Source organism: Sinocyclocheilus anshuiensis, unplaced genomic scaffold, assembly GCF_001515605.1.
Source record: "Sinocyclocheilus anshuiensis isolate Anshui unplaced genomic scaffold, SAMN03320099.WGS_v1.1 scaffold30, whole genome shotgun sequence".
Lineage (NCBI taxonomy): Eukaryota > Metazoa > Chordata > Actinopteri > Cypriniformes > Cyprinidae > Sinocyclocheilus > Sinocyclocheilus anshuiensis.
The window spans coordinates 5,366-19,093 of NW_015542336.1; the positions used below are offsets into that span (position 1 = coordinate 5,366).

The following is a 13,728-nucleotide window of genomic DNA, read 5'->3' on the forward strand; positions in this document are numbered from 1 at the left end:
ACCACCTGAGTTCACAGTTCACCATTCTATGTGTTTGGGCCACACACACCACTGCAACTGCCCCAGAGGTGGCGGCTTGTGCTGCAGAACCTCCCGAGGCGGTGGCGTCCGTTCCAGTCCTTGGATCCAGTCCCGAACCTGCTCCAGTCCTTGAATCCAGTCCCGAAACTGCTCCAGTCCTTTAACCCAGTCCCGAACCTGCTCCATTCCATGAATTATCTCCCGAGCCGGCTCCAGTTCCCTCGTCACGGCCAGGAGTGCCATTTCCAATGACTCCAGTTCCCTCGTCACGGCCAGGAGTGCCATTCCCTGTTCCCACCTCCAGAGGTGGTAGCTTCTGCTGCAGAACCTTCAGAGGCAGCGGCATCCGCATTTTAACTCTCTGCCAGTCCAGCCACGGCCAAGGAGGCCATTGATGAACTCTCTGCCTGTCCTGTCACAGCTATGGAGGCCGCCTGTGAACTTCTCTGCCTGTCCTGTCATGACTATGGAGGCCGTCTGTGAATTCTCTTCCTGACCTGTTATGGCTAAGAAGGCAGTTTTTGAACTCTTAGTCTGTCCTGTTCCGGCCAAGGAGGTCGGTTCTGAACTCTGTAACTGTCTTATCGTCACCCTGTTTTGGCCAAAGATGCCATTTCTGAACTGTCTGCCAATCCTGTTACGGCCACTGAGGCCGTTGTTAACCTCTCTGTGCTCTATGTTCCAGTTCTGCCTGATCCGCCTGGGTGGTATCCTGCACCATCAGATCCGCTGAAGTGGTCTTCAGCTCCATCAGCTCAAGGAGCCGTGGGCATCTTCGGTCCCGTCTGCTCAGCTGTGGTGGCCACCTGCTCCGCCGTGGGGGTCTTCAATCCCGTCTACTCTGCTTTGGTGGTTGTCTGCGCTGCCGTGGGGACCTCCGGTCCCGTGTGCTCTGCTGTGGGGATTTTCGGTCCCATCTGCTCTGCTGTGGTGGTCATCTGCGCCGCCGTGGGGATATTCGGTCCCGTCTGCTCTGCTGTGGTGGTCTTCTGCTCCGCCCTGGTGGTCCTTAGCTCCACCCTGGCTCCCTGCTACCCCGGCTCGGCCCTGGCTCCCAGGTCTTCCACCACTGCATGGACCTGGCCCTCCATCCCTCCCCCTGTTCCGCCTTTAGTCTATTCGGTTGGAGCGTCTGGAAGCCACTCCTTGGTGGGGGGCTCTGTCACGATCTCTAGCTGGAGTTCCCGTAAGCTTCTCTAGAGGGCTCTCCATTACAGACTCTTGCCTCTTTTCCCCGGACTTCATTCCCCATAATCCTTTGCCTGGACTCATTATCACTGATTGCGTTCACCTGTGTCTTGTTACCTCATCTGTCTCACCCTATTTAAAGCCTGGTTTCTCAACATTGATTTATTTATTTATTTATTTAACCAGGGAAAAGGCCTCTGTGGGATTAATATATATAGGGAGTTAAAAAAAAAAAAAACTAATAAAACACCATACATAATATAATATCATAATATAAGTCCATCCCCTTAAGACAATTAGTAAATTTTATTTCTAAAGCATATTTAAAGTCAGCTGACACTGACCAGAGTGCTCTACAAAAGACACATAATAAAAAACAGTTAAAATAGGTAGTTCAATACGAAATCAGCTAAAAACAACAACAGATACGCAATGAATAAAATAAATATGATTAAATAAAAATAAATAAATATACAATTAAAAATGCATAATTTGATTTAAAATTTAGAATTAAATGAAGAGCAAAGAAACACATTACGAGCAATAAAACGAGTGTTGAGGTATCTGAAAGTTTTCAAACAAGAACAGTGAGCGATTTTTCTCTTTTTATCAACATTACTGTTGTTTGATTATTATATACATATCCTGTGCAACAAAGTCTTTCTAGATTACCCTAGTATTTCACGTCAACTTTTCAGAATTTTATAGAGATTCAGAAACATAGGACTTTTGTGTGGAATTGGCAGCAAACTTTGGAAGTTTGTTTCCACCAACATGAAAGAAAATCATAATAAAAGTCATAATTGTGAATCAATTATTCAATTGATTCAAATCAATCTTATGAATCAATTTAAAGTAGTTGAAGAAAGAATCATGACTCATCAGAGAATCGTTTGTTTCTCCCACCACTAACAGACAGACAGTCAGGTTTGGAGGAAGATGCACAGACAGACAGAGAGTTGTTTCACACACCTGTATGCGGCTCTTTCTCGTCGCTCCCCAAAGAGTTCAGGTCGAACCTGCAAACACACACAGACAGTGAGACACCACTGAATCATGCATCAGGTGTCGTCCTTCACTAGTTTAAGAAGTGACATTAATGTTTAACACAATTTACAATGTTTGTTTTGTCTTACTCTATGTTTGCTCTGCGGTTAATGGAGTTCATACAGGGAGGAAAGGGAAATGTCGAGAGCCTGTTGATGTCCTTCTCCGTGTTACACTCCTGCACAATCACAAAACATACAGTGAGATTCAAACACAGGACATGATCGTCACTGCACCACAGTGAAAATACAAATGTATTCACCGGCATGAGCAGATTCTCCTCCGAATTAGAGCAGCAGGAGTCTGTGACACAAACACATAACAGCATCAAAAACAACATCAACAAGCTTTACACAATACAGATGGTTTCAAGGCAGCTTCAGGGTAACAAAATAACAGAATAACAGAGTTAATGTTGTAAAATTCATAAATTATGAAACAATCTCAGCTGTAAAGCAGCTCTACAGAAGACAATAGTGGCATTATCCAGTTCAGTTAGATCAAATTCTGTTTTTATTCGTGTCAGTGCAGTTAAATTGATAATATTACTGAAACTGCACAAATGAACACACATTAACACTCACCTTCAGACTGCTCACAGATCTGAGCTCCAGAGGCTGACTGTAAAAACACAATAACAACATGAGAGAACAAACACACACATGTGCAATGATAAAAGAACTGTATGTTTGTGTTTGTGAACTCTGACCTTCAGCTGAGCTCTGAGTGTGAGTGGACTGGGACTCAGACCAACTGAACAACACGGCCCGAAACACTGATCCTCGCTGAACAACGACAGGTGAGACTACAGAAACACACGCACATACACACAGGTCAGTGAATGCATAGTATAGTATAGTATAGTATAGTATAGTATGGTATAGTACAGTGTGATACAGTACAGTGTACTGTAGTACAGTATAGAACAGTACAGTACAGTGTAGTGTAGTACACTAAAGTATGGTACAGTATAGTGTTGTACAGTGCAGTATAATGTAGTGTAGTATAGTACAGTTCAGTATAGTACAGTAAAGTATAGTGTAGTACACTAAAGTATAGTACAGTATGGTGTAGTACTGTACAGTATAATTCAGTGTAGTATAGCACAGTGTAGTATTAATAGTACAGTACAGTGCAATATAGTGTAGTATAGTAAAGTACAGTGCAGTGGACTATAGTGTTCTACAGTACAGTACTGTACAAATGTTTGTTTTGTCTTACTCTATGTTTGCTCTGCGGTTAATGGAGTTCATACAGGGAGGAAAGGGAAATGTCGAGAGCCTGTTGATGTCCTTCTCCGTGTTACACTCCTGCACAATCACAAAACATACAGTGAGATTCAAACACAGGACATGATCGTCACTGCACCACAGTGAAAATACAAATGTATTCACCGGCATGAGCAGATTCTCCTCCGAATTAGAGCAGCAGGAGTCTGTGACACAAACACATAACAGCATCAAAAACAACATCAACAAGCTTTACACAATACAGATGGTTTCAAGGCAGCTTCAGGGTAACAAAATAACAGAATAACAGAGTTAATATTGTAAAATTCATCAATTATGAAACAATCTCAGCTGTAAAGCAGCTCTACAGAAGACAATAGTGGCATTATCCAGTTCAGTTTAGATCAAATTCTGTTTTTATTCGTGTCAGTGCAGTTAAATTGATAATATTACTGAAACTGCACAAATGAACACACATTAACACTCACCTTCAGACTGCTCACAGATCTGAGCTCCAGAGGCTGACTGTAAAAACACAATAACAACATGAGAGAACAAACACACACATGTGCAATGATAAAAGAACTGTATGTTTGTGTTTGTGAACTCTGACCTTCAGCTGAGCTCTGAGTGTGAGTGGACTGGGACTCAGACCAACTGAACAACACGGCCCGAAACACTGATCCTCGCTGAACAACGACAGGTGAGACTACAGAAACACACGCACATACACACAGGTCAGTGAATGCATAGTATAGTATAGTATAGTATAGTATAGTATGGTATAGTACAGTGTGATACAGTACAGTGTACTGTAGTACAGTATAGAACAGTACAGTACAGTGTAGTGTAGTACACTAAAGTATGGTACAGTATAGTGTTGTACAGTGCAGTATAAATAGTATAGTATAGTATAGTATAGTATAGTATGGTATAGTACAGTGTGATACAGTACAGTGTACTGTAGTACAGTATAGAACAGTACAGTACAGTGTAGTGTAGTACACTAAAGTATGGTACAGTATAGTGTTGTACAGTGCAGTATAATGTAGTGTAGTATAGTACAGTTCAGTATAGTACAGTAAAGTATAGTGTAGTACACTAAAGTATAGTACAGTATGGTGTAGTACTGTACAGTATAATTCAGTGTAGTATAGCACAGTGTAGTATTAATAGTACAGTACAGTGCAATATAGTGTAGTATAGTAAAGTACAGTGCAGTGGACTATAGTGTTCTACAGTACAGTACTGTACCATGCAGTTTAGTGTAGTGTAGTACAGTACAATATGGTACAGAACAGTTTAGTATAGTACAGTATGGAATGGTACAGCACAGTATGCATTATAGTCATCAACAGTATATATAGTATATAGCATAGTATGATACAGTAGAGTATAATTTAGTACAGTAAAGTACAATACAGCATAGAACAGTACAGTGCAGCATGCTATGTATTATAGTCTACTTTTTAATATTTTTGTAGTATATAGTATAGTATAGTGTAGTATGGTGGCATTATGGTAGTGGTTTTTCAGACACCGGACCCACTTGAGAAGCACAAGCATGCCATGTGTATTGTGTAGTGTGTAGTGATGCAGACGTACGCAGTGCATGGAGGTGGTGCTCTGCTCTCTCCGCTCTCGGTTTCTCTCCGTCTCTCTCTGCAGCTGCTCCAGGCTGCTCTGCAGCTCCGCGATACGTTTGCGCAGACGGTTCTTATCCAGGAGGCAGTCGGTGAACTCCAGCTGCAGACTGTCACGACTGCGCAGCGCCTTCAACACACGCGCAAACAGAAGTGTTTAGTGTTTAAGCGCATGTTTATGCATGTGTGTGTGTGTGTTTGGTACCTGGTCTCTCTCTCTCTCCAGTTCCATGATCTGGTTGAAGTAGGACACACTCCTGCTCTGCTCAGTCTCCCAGTCCAGCTGCAGAGTCCTGAGACGCAGCTGCAGCTGCTCACACTGAGACGCCAACTAATTAATACATTGGTCTACATTAGTGAGGACGACTCACAGAATTGATATTTACTCAAACATCCATAAAGATCGGTTCGTTATTTTAGTATCATCAATGTGCTATTTTAGTTTTTATTCATCTTTTGAATTCGTTTTTATTTTATATTTTCCATTTACTTTAAATTTTAGTTCTTTGGATATGTGGTTTAATCATTTTTATTAGTATTTTTAATGTCTATATAGTTTTTTGTAATTTTATCAAGTTAAACTAAATGAAAATGAGAAATTTTTACAAACATTTTATTTCAACTAGTTGATTTTTTATTATTTTATTTTATTTCAGTTAACATTTATTTCATTTCCAGCAACACCTTTTTATGGTTTTAGTTGTAGTTTCAGTTAACGATAACCCTGATTTATAGTAAAACATGACTTGGTTAATTTACAAGTGTTTTCAATAGTGACATTTAGCAGTAAACAGTATTGAGTTTACTTGAACTGTATTATATTCTGTAGAGCTGCTTTACAGTTGAAAACAAAGATGTACATAATTATAAGTGAAATGACTGAGTGCTGGAACTAAAGAACTGTTTTTCTGGTTTATTACAGTAAAAAGCGCCATATGAATGAACCTGACTTTTATTTTGTATGGACCTTTAATTACTTTTATCTTCCAAATACATATTATTTCAATGTCAAATCCACTTTCACAGTGCAAACCAAACTACTAAGCATACTATCTGTGTCACATATGGGGAAAACATATGAGTGGTATGTTAGTATTTGATTCCACACTGAGACTATAAACCCCACAGACACGCAGAGGTTTGCTCTCACTTTCTCTCTCTGATTCTCGGAGCTCTCCAGCTCCCCCTGCAGTTGAGCGATGGTGCTGCTCAGCTCCTGCCGCTGCTCCGCCGCCTCCCGCCGGTCCTGCTTCAGGATGTCCAACAGAGCCTACAGACACACACACGATACATCAGACAACGGACACACACTCCTGTAAGCGTCGGCCGAGCGTCTCGCGTGACTCTGACCTGATTTCCAGAGTTCAGCTCTCTGTTTCTCACGGCAAGCGGTGGTGTCTCCTCCAGTCCTGTGGGGGCGCCGTCACACACTCCGCTGCTTGTGTGATGCGTCAGTGAGGGGGCAGAGCCATCGTGAGCTCGTTTCTCCACCTCCTGTAATCTCTTCCTGAGCTGCTCCACCTGTCCGTGGCATCATCACATGGACACGCCCACTATGAGCCTGACATGAACTGTGTGTATCTGGAGTGTGAAATACTGATGATGTCGACTACCTCTGTGAGCAGATCTCTCTCACGCGCTGCAGCTTTACGTTGCTCCTCTAACGCTCGCGCATATTTCACAGCCTGCTCCAGATGTCTCTCCTTCAGCAAACCCAACTCACGACTGCCAGACTCACAGTCCTGCCTCAACCTGACCCACAAACACACACATAGAAACAGATCTACATTTATGTGTTTAGCAGGTGCTTTTATCTGAAGTGACTCACAATGCATTTCAAGTACACATTTTTATAAGTTCAAGCATTTCCTACATTTATATGGAGTAATATAACAGACAAAATGAAATACACATATATGGAAATGATTAAAAATGTCTTGCGATAAATTGCAATAAATAAAATGTTAGGCGTGAAATATGAACTACATTTATTTTTTCATGAAAAATACATATATTATTATAATAGTTCATTATATAAATAAAAATAAATGAAATAAATGTATTGCACACCTTATTTATGCTGTACAGTATATAATTTTAGTATCACTGAGATGCTTATATTTTAAATTCGATTTTACTGTTCTATTTTTATGTACATTTTTATTTTAGTTCAAGTTTTAGTAATTTTGTTGTGTTTTTTTTTTCAAATGTCTATACAGATTTTATACATTTTTATTATAGTTTTAGTTATTTTAGTATAACAGGTTTTTTTTTAATGAAAGTAACAAAAGTGTAAAGTTCGAGACGAAATCAAATGTTAATAGGTTTTCGTTCTGATATGTGTGTTTTCCTCACCTCTCCTGTTGTATACGGTCCTGTCGCAGCTCCTGCACTTTGCGCTCAACTCGACTTCTGTCCTCCTCGGCCATGCGACAGCGCTGAGACAGACGCCGCTCACACACACGACTGCAGTGCAACTGCTCTCGCAGCTTACGAACCTCCAGCAGCAGAAACTGAGTCAGACCCTCAGGACCCTCCTCATCTGCACACACAACATCAGAAAAACCACACTAACAAACAGATAAACCTGCTGCCTGCGTGCTGATTCAAGTCTCTTTCTAGAGGAAGATTTGGTCTCTCTCTCTCTCTCTCTCTCTCTCTATATATATATATATATATATATATATATATATATATATATAGTATATACAGTATATATTACTTTATTGAATTAAATACTCATTATTTGTCTTGTTTTCCAGTGCAAATATCTAAACATTCTAAAATCAAGTTGAATGAGAAGCAAAATTATTTACATATTTTATATCTTATTTTCTGATAAATTTATCAACATTAATTTATAAATTTGTTCTTGTTTGAAGCATAAACCCACATGATTTTGATAAATGTATTCCTGTTGTATGCACAAACTGACATATCTTTGATAAAATTGTTCTTGTTTTAAGCATAAACCCACTTCATTTTGAGAAAATATGTCCCTTTTTTTAACATAAACTCACCCAATTTTGGTGAGACATTTATCATGTTGTCATACCTCTGAAATACATCATATGCACACAGTGCACAGTATGCAAATAATGTTTGGATGACATATTTAATATACATAAGTTCAAAATTAAAAATAACTACATTTCCAAGAATAATTTATAATATATTCTGTTATATAGTAGTATGCTAGTATAGGATTGTGAACACAGCCATACTCACCCAGCATGATGGAGCAGCGTTGTGTCGGCTGTTGTCCGGTCAGCTGCGTGAACTGCTCCGGATGGTAAAACTCCAGTGACTCCATGAAGGCCTGGAGACCGCGCTCGCCACGCCCCCTCAGGATGTCCAATAAACGCCCTGAGCACAACAGCCAATCAAATCAGTGCACACGGATACTGACACACACGTCCACCAATCACATCCCACTCCACACTGATTCTCTGCATCCAGATTCACATACTCACACACTCTGAAGTACTGTATGTACTTTCCTCTAGTGATGGGAGAAATGGAATGAATCAGTTGAACTGAATCAACTGAACCAATTGCTTCGCAAAGTGATTCACCATTGTAAACAGATCAGAAAACATGCTGATGACACTGGCTGGTCAAAACTGTGTAAATGCTATCAGAACTCAACCGAACCATGTTGAAAAATGTGTTTAAAAGACGCTTTTACAACCAATTCCTATTGCAAATGTTTTGATTAAGGAGTCATCTATTAAATGCAATCTAAAAATGCAAATTGATTCACTCGTTTGAAGCTCTTGAAACTAGTCGAAACGGTGTGAATGCAATTAGAACTCGGTCCAAAAATACATAGACACTTTTTATAAAGCAAATTAAAATCTTTTCTACAAGTGTAATCTATTAAACACAGTCTGCGAATGCTAAATTATTCACTCTTTTTAAGCTATTGAAACTGGGCAAAATGGTGTACATGCAGTAAGAACTCACACAGACTTTTTCAAAGCAATTGCAAATGTTTCCATGATTTGGTTACCTAGTACTTTTTTTGTTCGTTTTTTTTCCATTTATCCACACGTTTGTTATTAAAACTGAACCTTAATTATAAAGCTGACCCCAAATGAGTTAAAAACATGTTAGACACTGGTTCATTGAATTCAGCAGATTTTTTAAAAATGTCAAAAATAGTAGTATATTGCAAAACAAACACTTGCAATAGTATTTTTTCTTTTTTCATGACTCAAATTCTCATATTCAGTACATCTTCAATTTATTTATTATACTTGATATTTTTTAATAAATAAATTGACTTTTTTGGGTAAGAATCTGCTACTATCGATTTTTCTGGTAGACTGCAATTGCTGTTTGGTCTTTGACAGTCATAAAAAAAAATTGAAAAGTCAAACTCGCAATATATATGTTTTTTCTCTGGCTTTTGGTTTTTACGTTTTTTTATTTTATTATACATGTCTTTTTATACCACTTCACGTAAGTCCTTTGGCATGAATAAAGAGGCAGCGTTTGAAAGGCGTCCATCACTACTTCATGTGCCATGTTTTGCATCTCACCGGCTCTGCTGATCCTCAGCGGATACTGACTGGAGTTCAGCACCTCGTCCTCGTCCTGCTCGTCGATCACCTTGCACTGTCGCAGATACGGCGTCAACTTCGCCGGGTTTAAAATGCGGGTCAGTTTGTGTCGCACTCCTTCCACTCTCTCCCACAGCTCCTCGTGCTTCTCCTCCTCTGACGGAGACATGAGCGAACTCTCGTCTCCCAGTGGCCATTCACCTGCGAAGAAAAAAAAAAAAAAAAAGAAGACTTTTATGATCTTACAATCATAACACGAAGCAGCTGCTACTCAAGTGGCTCTTTTCAAGTCTAGGTGGTGTGGGAACCAAGAAACATGGTGCCTGTTTCCTGTTTTTGTGGTTGCTTTAGCTAGTATTTCAAAAATGGTCAAAGGTCAAAAACATTTGGGTCAAAAGACACCTACAAACCTAAACAAGAAATCATCAACACTCCAGATGGGAGCTATTCATCAAATTCAGGACAAACTATATTCTTAAAACTAAAGATTCCTATTGGGGTTTTCGCAGTGATAAAAGAAACATAAAAGAAACATTTTGGATTCCCAAAGAACTCTTAAAAGAGCCATTGTTTTCTTAGTCTGAAGAACATTTTAATAACCCAAAGACCCTTTTTTCATTATAAAGAACCTTTCGTCCAATGAGACGCAATCTGGTAATGCAGCACTGTAACAGCTCAATCGTTTTAAACACTTTTTAAAAACAATATTGAACCTTACAATTTAATGTTTTTAAGTTGTTGATATACATCAAAAGTTGAGAAAATAGAGCTTTTATTTGTGGAGAAAATCTGCACTGGACCTGAATCAACACAAATCACTGACTTGCTTAAATTAATTTTTTAAAGAAAAAAACTCACTTAAAAAAATGCTAACGTGAATGGATGGAAAAATGATGGAAAAATAATTTGTTTCTTCTCAGGTCGATTTGGTAAAAACACATTCATTCAAAATCATTCAAGTATTTATTTAAAGGGGTGGTTCATTGCGATTTCACTTTTTTAAGGTTAGTTAGTGTGTAATGTTGCTGTTTGAGCATAAACAATATCTGCAAAGTTACGAAGCTGAAAGTTCAATGCAAACGGAGATATCGTCTTTTAAAATTCTGGCAGTTTAATGCCTACAAAAACGGCTGGTTGGGACTACAACAAGTTACTTCCCGGGTTCGTGACATCACAAACCCAGATAAACCCCGCCCTCGGGAAAAGGCAGCAAAGGGGGCGAGGCCTGCACTGCTTTAGAGAAGAGGAAGAGAAAACTAGAGGTGCACGTAAAAATCTATTCATATATGAATCGCGATTCTGTCTTTCAAAATCAATGTTCAAAAGCAGCAGTTCTCAATACTGTTACCCTCTGCTCTGCACATGCTCTGCATCTCTCTCTCTCTCTCTTATTCAGCTCAGCTCCAGCAATGAACTGTTCTAATTATACACTTATTTTCACATAGCTATGAGAAGCATTAAACATGGACGCGCGCAACACACTGGGCTAGCTAACCAATCAGAGCCCATCACCTATTTCTGAGGGCGGGGCTTCATAAAAACAGGAAAAGATCAGCCCGTTTCTCAGAGAAAGGACAGAGCGGTGTGGAATAAAGGTAAATTATGTGAAAAATAATGCGTTTTTTAAAAAGCGAAGCATTAACACATGTTAGACTGCACCCCATTAACACAATCAAGCCTAGAAAAAACCCAGTGAACCACCCCTTTAAAATGGAGAACAAATGCATGCAACACTCTCACAGCAATTCAAAACTATTTTACACGGTAAAAAAATATTTTTAGGTATAACTTGTAAATAAAAATTATTCGAGTAAGTTTTATAAGAAAATACAATTTCAGTCTTTCTACCACAAAAAAAGTCAATGTTTACTAATGTGTTACTTGCTGTTTCTTTGTAATTGCGAACTTTACTAGCAATTTCTGAGTGAAAATTGTTTTCTACACCAGGTTTTTATTTTTATTTATTTATTTTTTCAGTTTATGTATTGGTGAACTGGTATCTTTGTATGATATCGAACAATCTCATTCACTCAGTTTGTGTTTGTATGATATTTATGCTCCACTGATGGTTTAGAGGTGGACTTTCAAGCTGACTTTTTTCGAAAAACAAAACAAAAAAACAATTCTGTTGAAATCACATCATAAAAATTCACACAAAATTACCTCCTCTTAAAATAGTTTGGTTTTCTCATGAGATTGGGGTGAATGCATGTGATGAAGGTGATATCACAGAATCACACAATACGCAGATGTGAGAATCAAATTCACCGCATGAAGAGCAAAAGATCTCACTGCTGGGGAATGCAGACCGTACCATCCAGACCTCTCACTGCACACGAGATATAATCAGAGAAACAGACCGATAACGCTGCTAGAGGGAAACAAAAACTGCACTTTCATCCAGGCCTGCTTATACCTGCACACCAAAATGTTACTGCTCTGAGGTTTCTCGGGAGACTTGACATAGATATCCGTTACGATTCATTTAACCATCACCTTTGTCTAGATACTTCTACTAAAATTCCTTCACAGGAATAAAAAACACACCCGAACGACTCATCCAGTGAGAGCGCAGAGCTATAAAATCATTCATGTTGAGATCTTTTAATGTTGAGTTCTTCATGTTGAGAACTTTTAATTGCAGACTTTGTCAAATCTGAGCAGAGTTTGAGGCATTAAAAAGGTCTTATTTGTGATTTTCTCATCTAGAAGCACAAAAAGACACGGTTTCCAAACAAACTCTGGTCTTCGTCCTGAGAGATGATGAAGATTAGGGGTGTGTGAGGGGTTTGTGTGCGTCTGTGTTCAGGTCAGGCAGGTCCAAACACATGCTGGAATCTCAATGAATGCCTCATAGTGAAGGAATCCAGTGCAGGGAACTACAAAACATTACTGCACACTAACACAAGCACGCTACACACATACACTATAATAGACATCGTTATAAACAAAACACACAACACTACAGTAATATTAACAGTCAGTGCTAACATAAAAATACTAATATGCTAAACTTAAGTTGTAAATAAAACAACGATTATTGAAGTTAAAAAAACGTACTCTTTCAGTCTTAAATTGTCATGTTTAATTCACTTGCACTTCAGTGCACTTCAACTTGTAACCCTTTGTAATTACTTGTGAAATTGACTACCAATTTTTGAGCGAAATTTGTTTCAGCATAAATCCTACAACATTTATTTTTCATTATAGTACACTAACTGACACTATACTAACAAGCAATCGACTTCATTACACACTAATAGTGAAAACAAGAATGAGACAATCACCTGTGCGCCGCCCCATAATGTCGCATCGATCATTGAATCAAACATTTGATTAATTAGTTGATCTTATTATTAATTGATCTTAAAGTTCTTACCGCTCATGATCCGCAGGTGATGAACGAGTGAGATTAGAGGAATGAAAACAACAGCGACACTTCAGACTCTCTCTCTCTCTCTCTCTCTCTTTCTCTCTTCAGACTCTCTCTCTCTCTCTCTCTCTCTCTCTCTCTCTCTCTCTCTCTCTCGGGAGTCAACGCTTCATTGACATGTTTACACGCGACTCTCTTTCATCTGCACTATTTAAATTTAAACTTCATGACTCGATTTAACGCAATTATTTTAGAGAAATACCGCTCAGACAATGTCCGGAGAAAAATAGCCGAAAACACAAAATGCCCGAGTCACGCAACAAAATAGGAAAGTCACGGTCAAAAGTTCGTGTGGCAATGCTCGTGTTAATTTTTAACTAATATCCGGCGTGATTAGTCACATTCCGGGCGGGTCAGAGAGTTCAGTGACCTGTTAGTTCATGTCCGTGAGGATGAGGAAGGATCCACTAGAGGGAGAGTCTGGACATGACCCAGAGTCTGCAAGATGTCTGTTAAAGATCTCTTCATCTGGAAAGCATCTGCGGTGTACAAAAACATCTGACAGATGTCTTTAAGATGTCAGTTTTACATACATTCTAAATCATAAACATCTTAAAGACATCTTCTAAACGTCTATTTGACATCTGATAGGAAATGCCCTA

General features: G+C 39.1%; 1 protein-coding gene across 1 annotated transcript; it reads right to left on the minus strand.

The window, feature by feature from the left end:
- Positions 1 to 3,473: 3,473 nt before the first annotated feature.
- On the minus strand, positions 3,474 to 13,408 carry LOC107691081 (caspase recruitment domain-containing protein 10-like). Its single transcript, XM_016489560.1, has 13 exons — positions 13,073 to 13,408; positions 9,673 to 9,894; positions 8,357 to 8,494; positions 7,484 to 7,670; positions 6,742 to 6,880; positions 6,479 to 6,649; positions 6,279 to 6,398; positions 5,334 to 5,459; positions 5,091 to 5,258; positions 4,099 to 4,194; positions 3,974 to 4,010; positions 3,651 to 3,691; positions 3,474 to 3,566 (listed from the first exon to the last, which is right to left on the minus strand). The coding sequence occupies exons 1-13, from the start codon at positions 13,077 to 13,079 to the stop codon at positions 3,474 to 3,476; spliced, it is 1,545 nt and encodes a 514-aa protein (XP_016345046.1). The 5' UTR covers positions 13,080 to 13,408.
- Between the last annotated feature and the right edge of the window lie 320 nt (positions 13,409 to 13,728).

Bases quoted from the DNA above. Each gene is read 5' to 3' on its own strand.
- LOC107691081 (XM_016489560.1), bottom strand. The intron at 7,671-8,356 runs GTGAGTATGGCT...TTGTGTGTGCAG, and splicing joins ACGCTGCTCCATCATGCTGG to ATGAGGAGGGTCCTGAGGGT. The intron at 5,259-5,333 runs GTACCAAACACA...CGTGTGTTGAAG, and splicing joins TGGAGAGAGAGAGAGACCAG to GCGCTGCGCAGTCGTGACAG.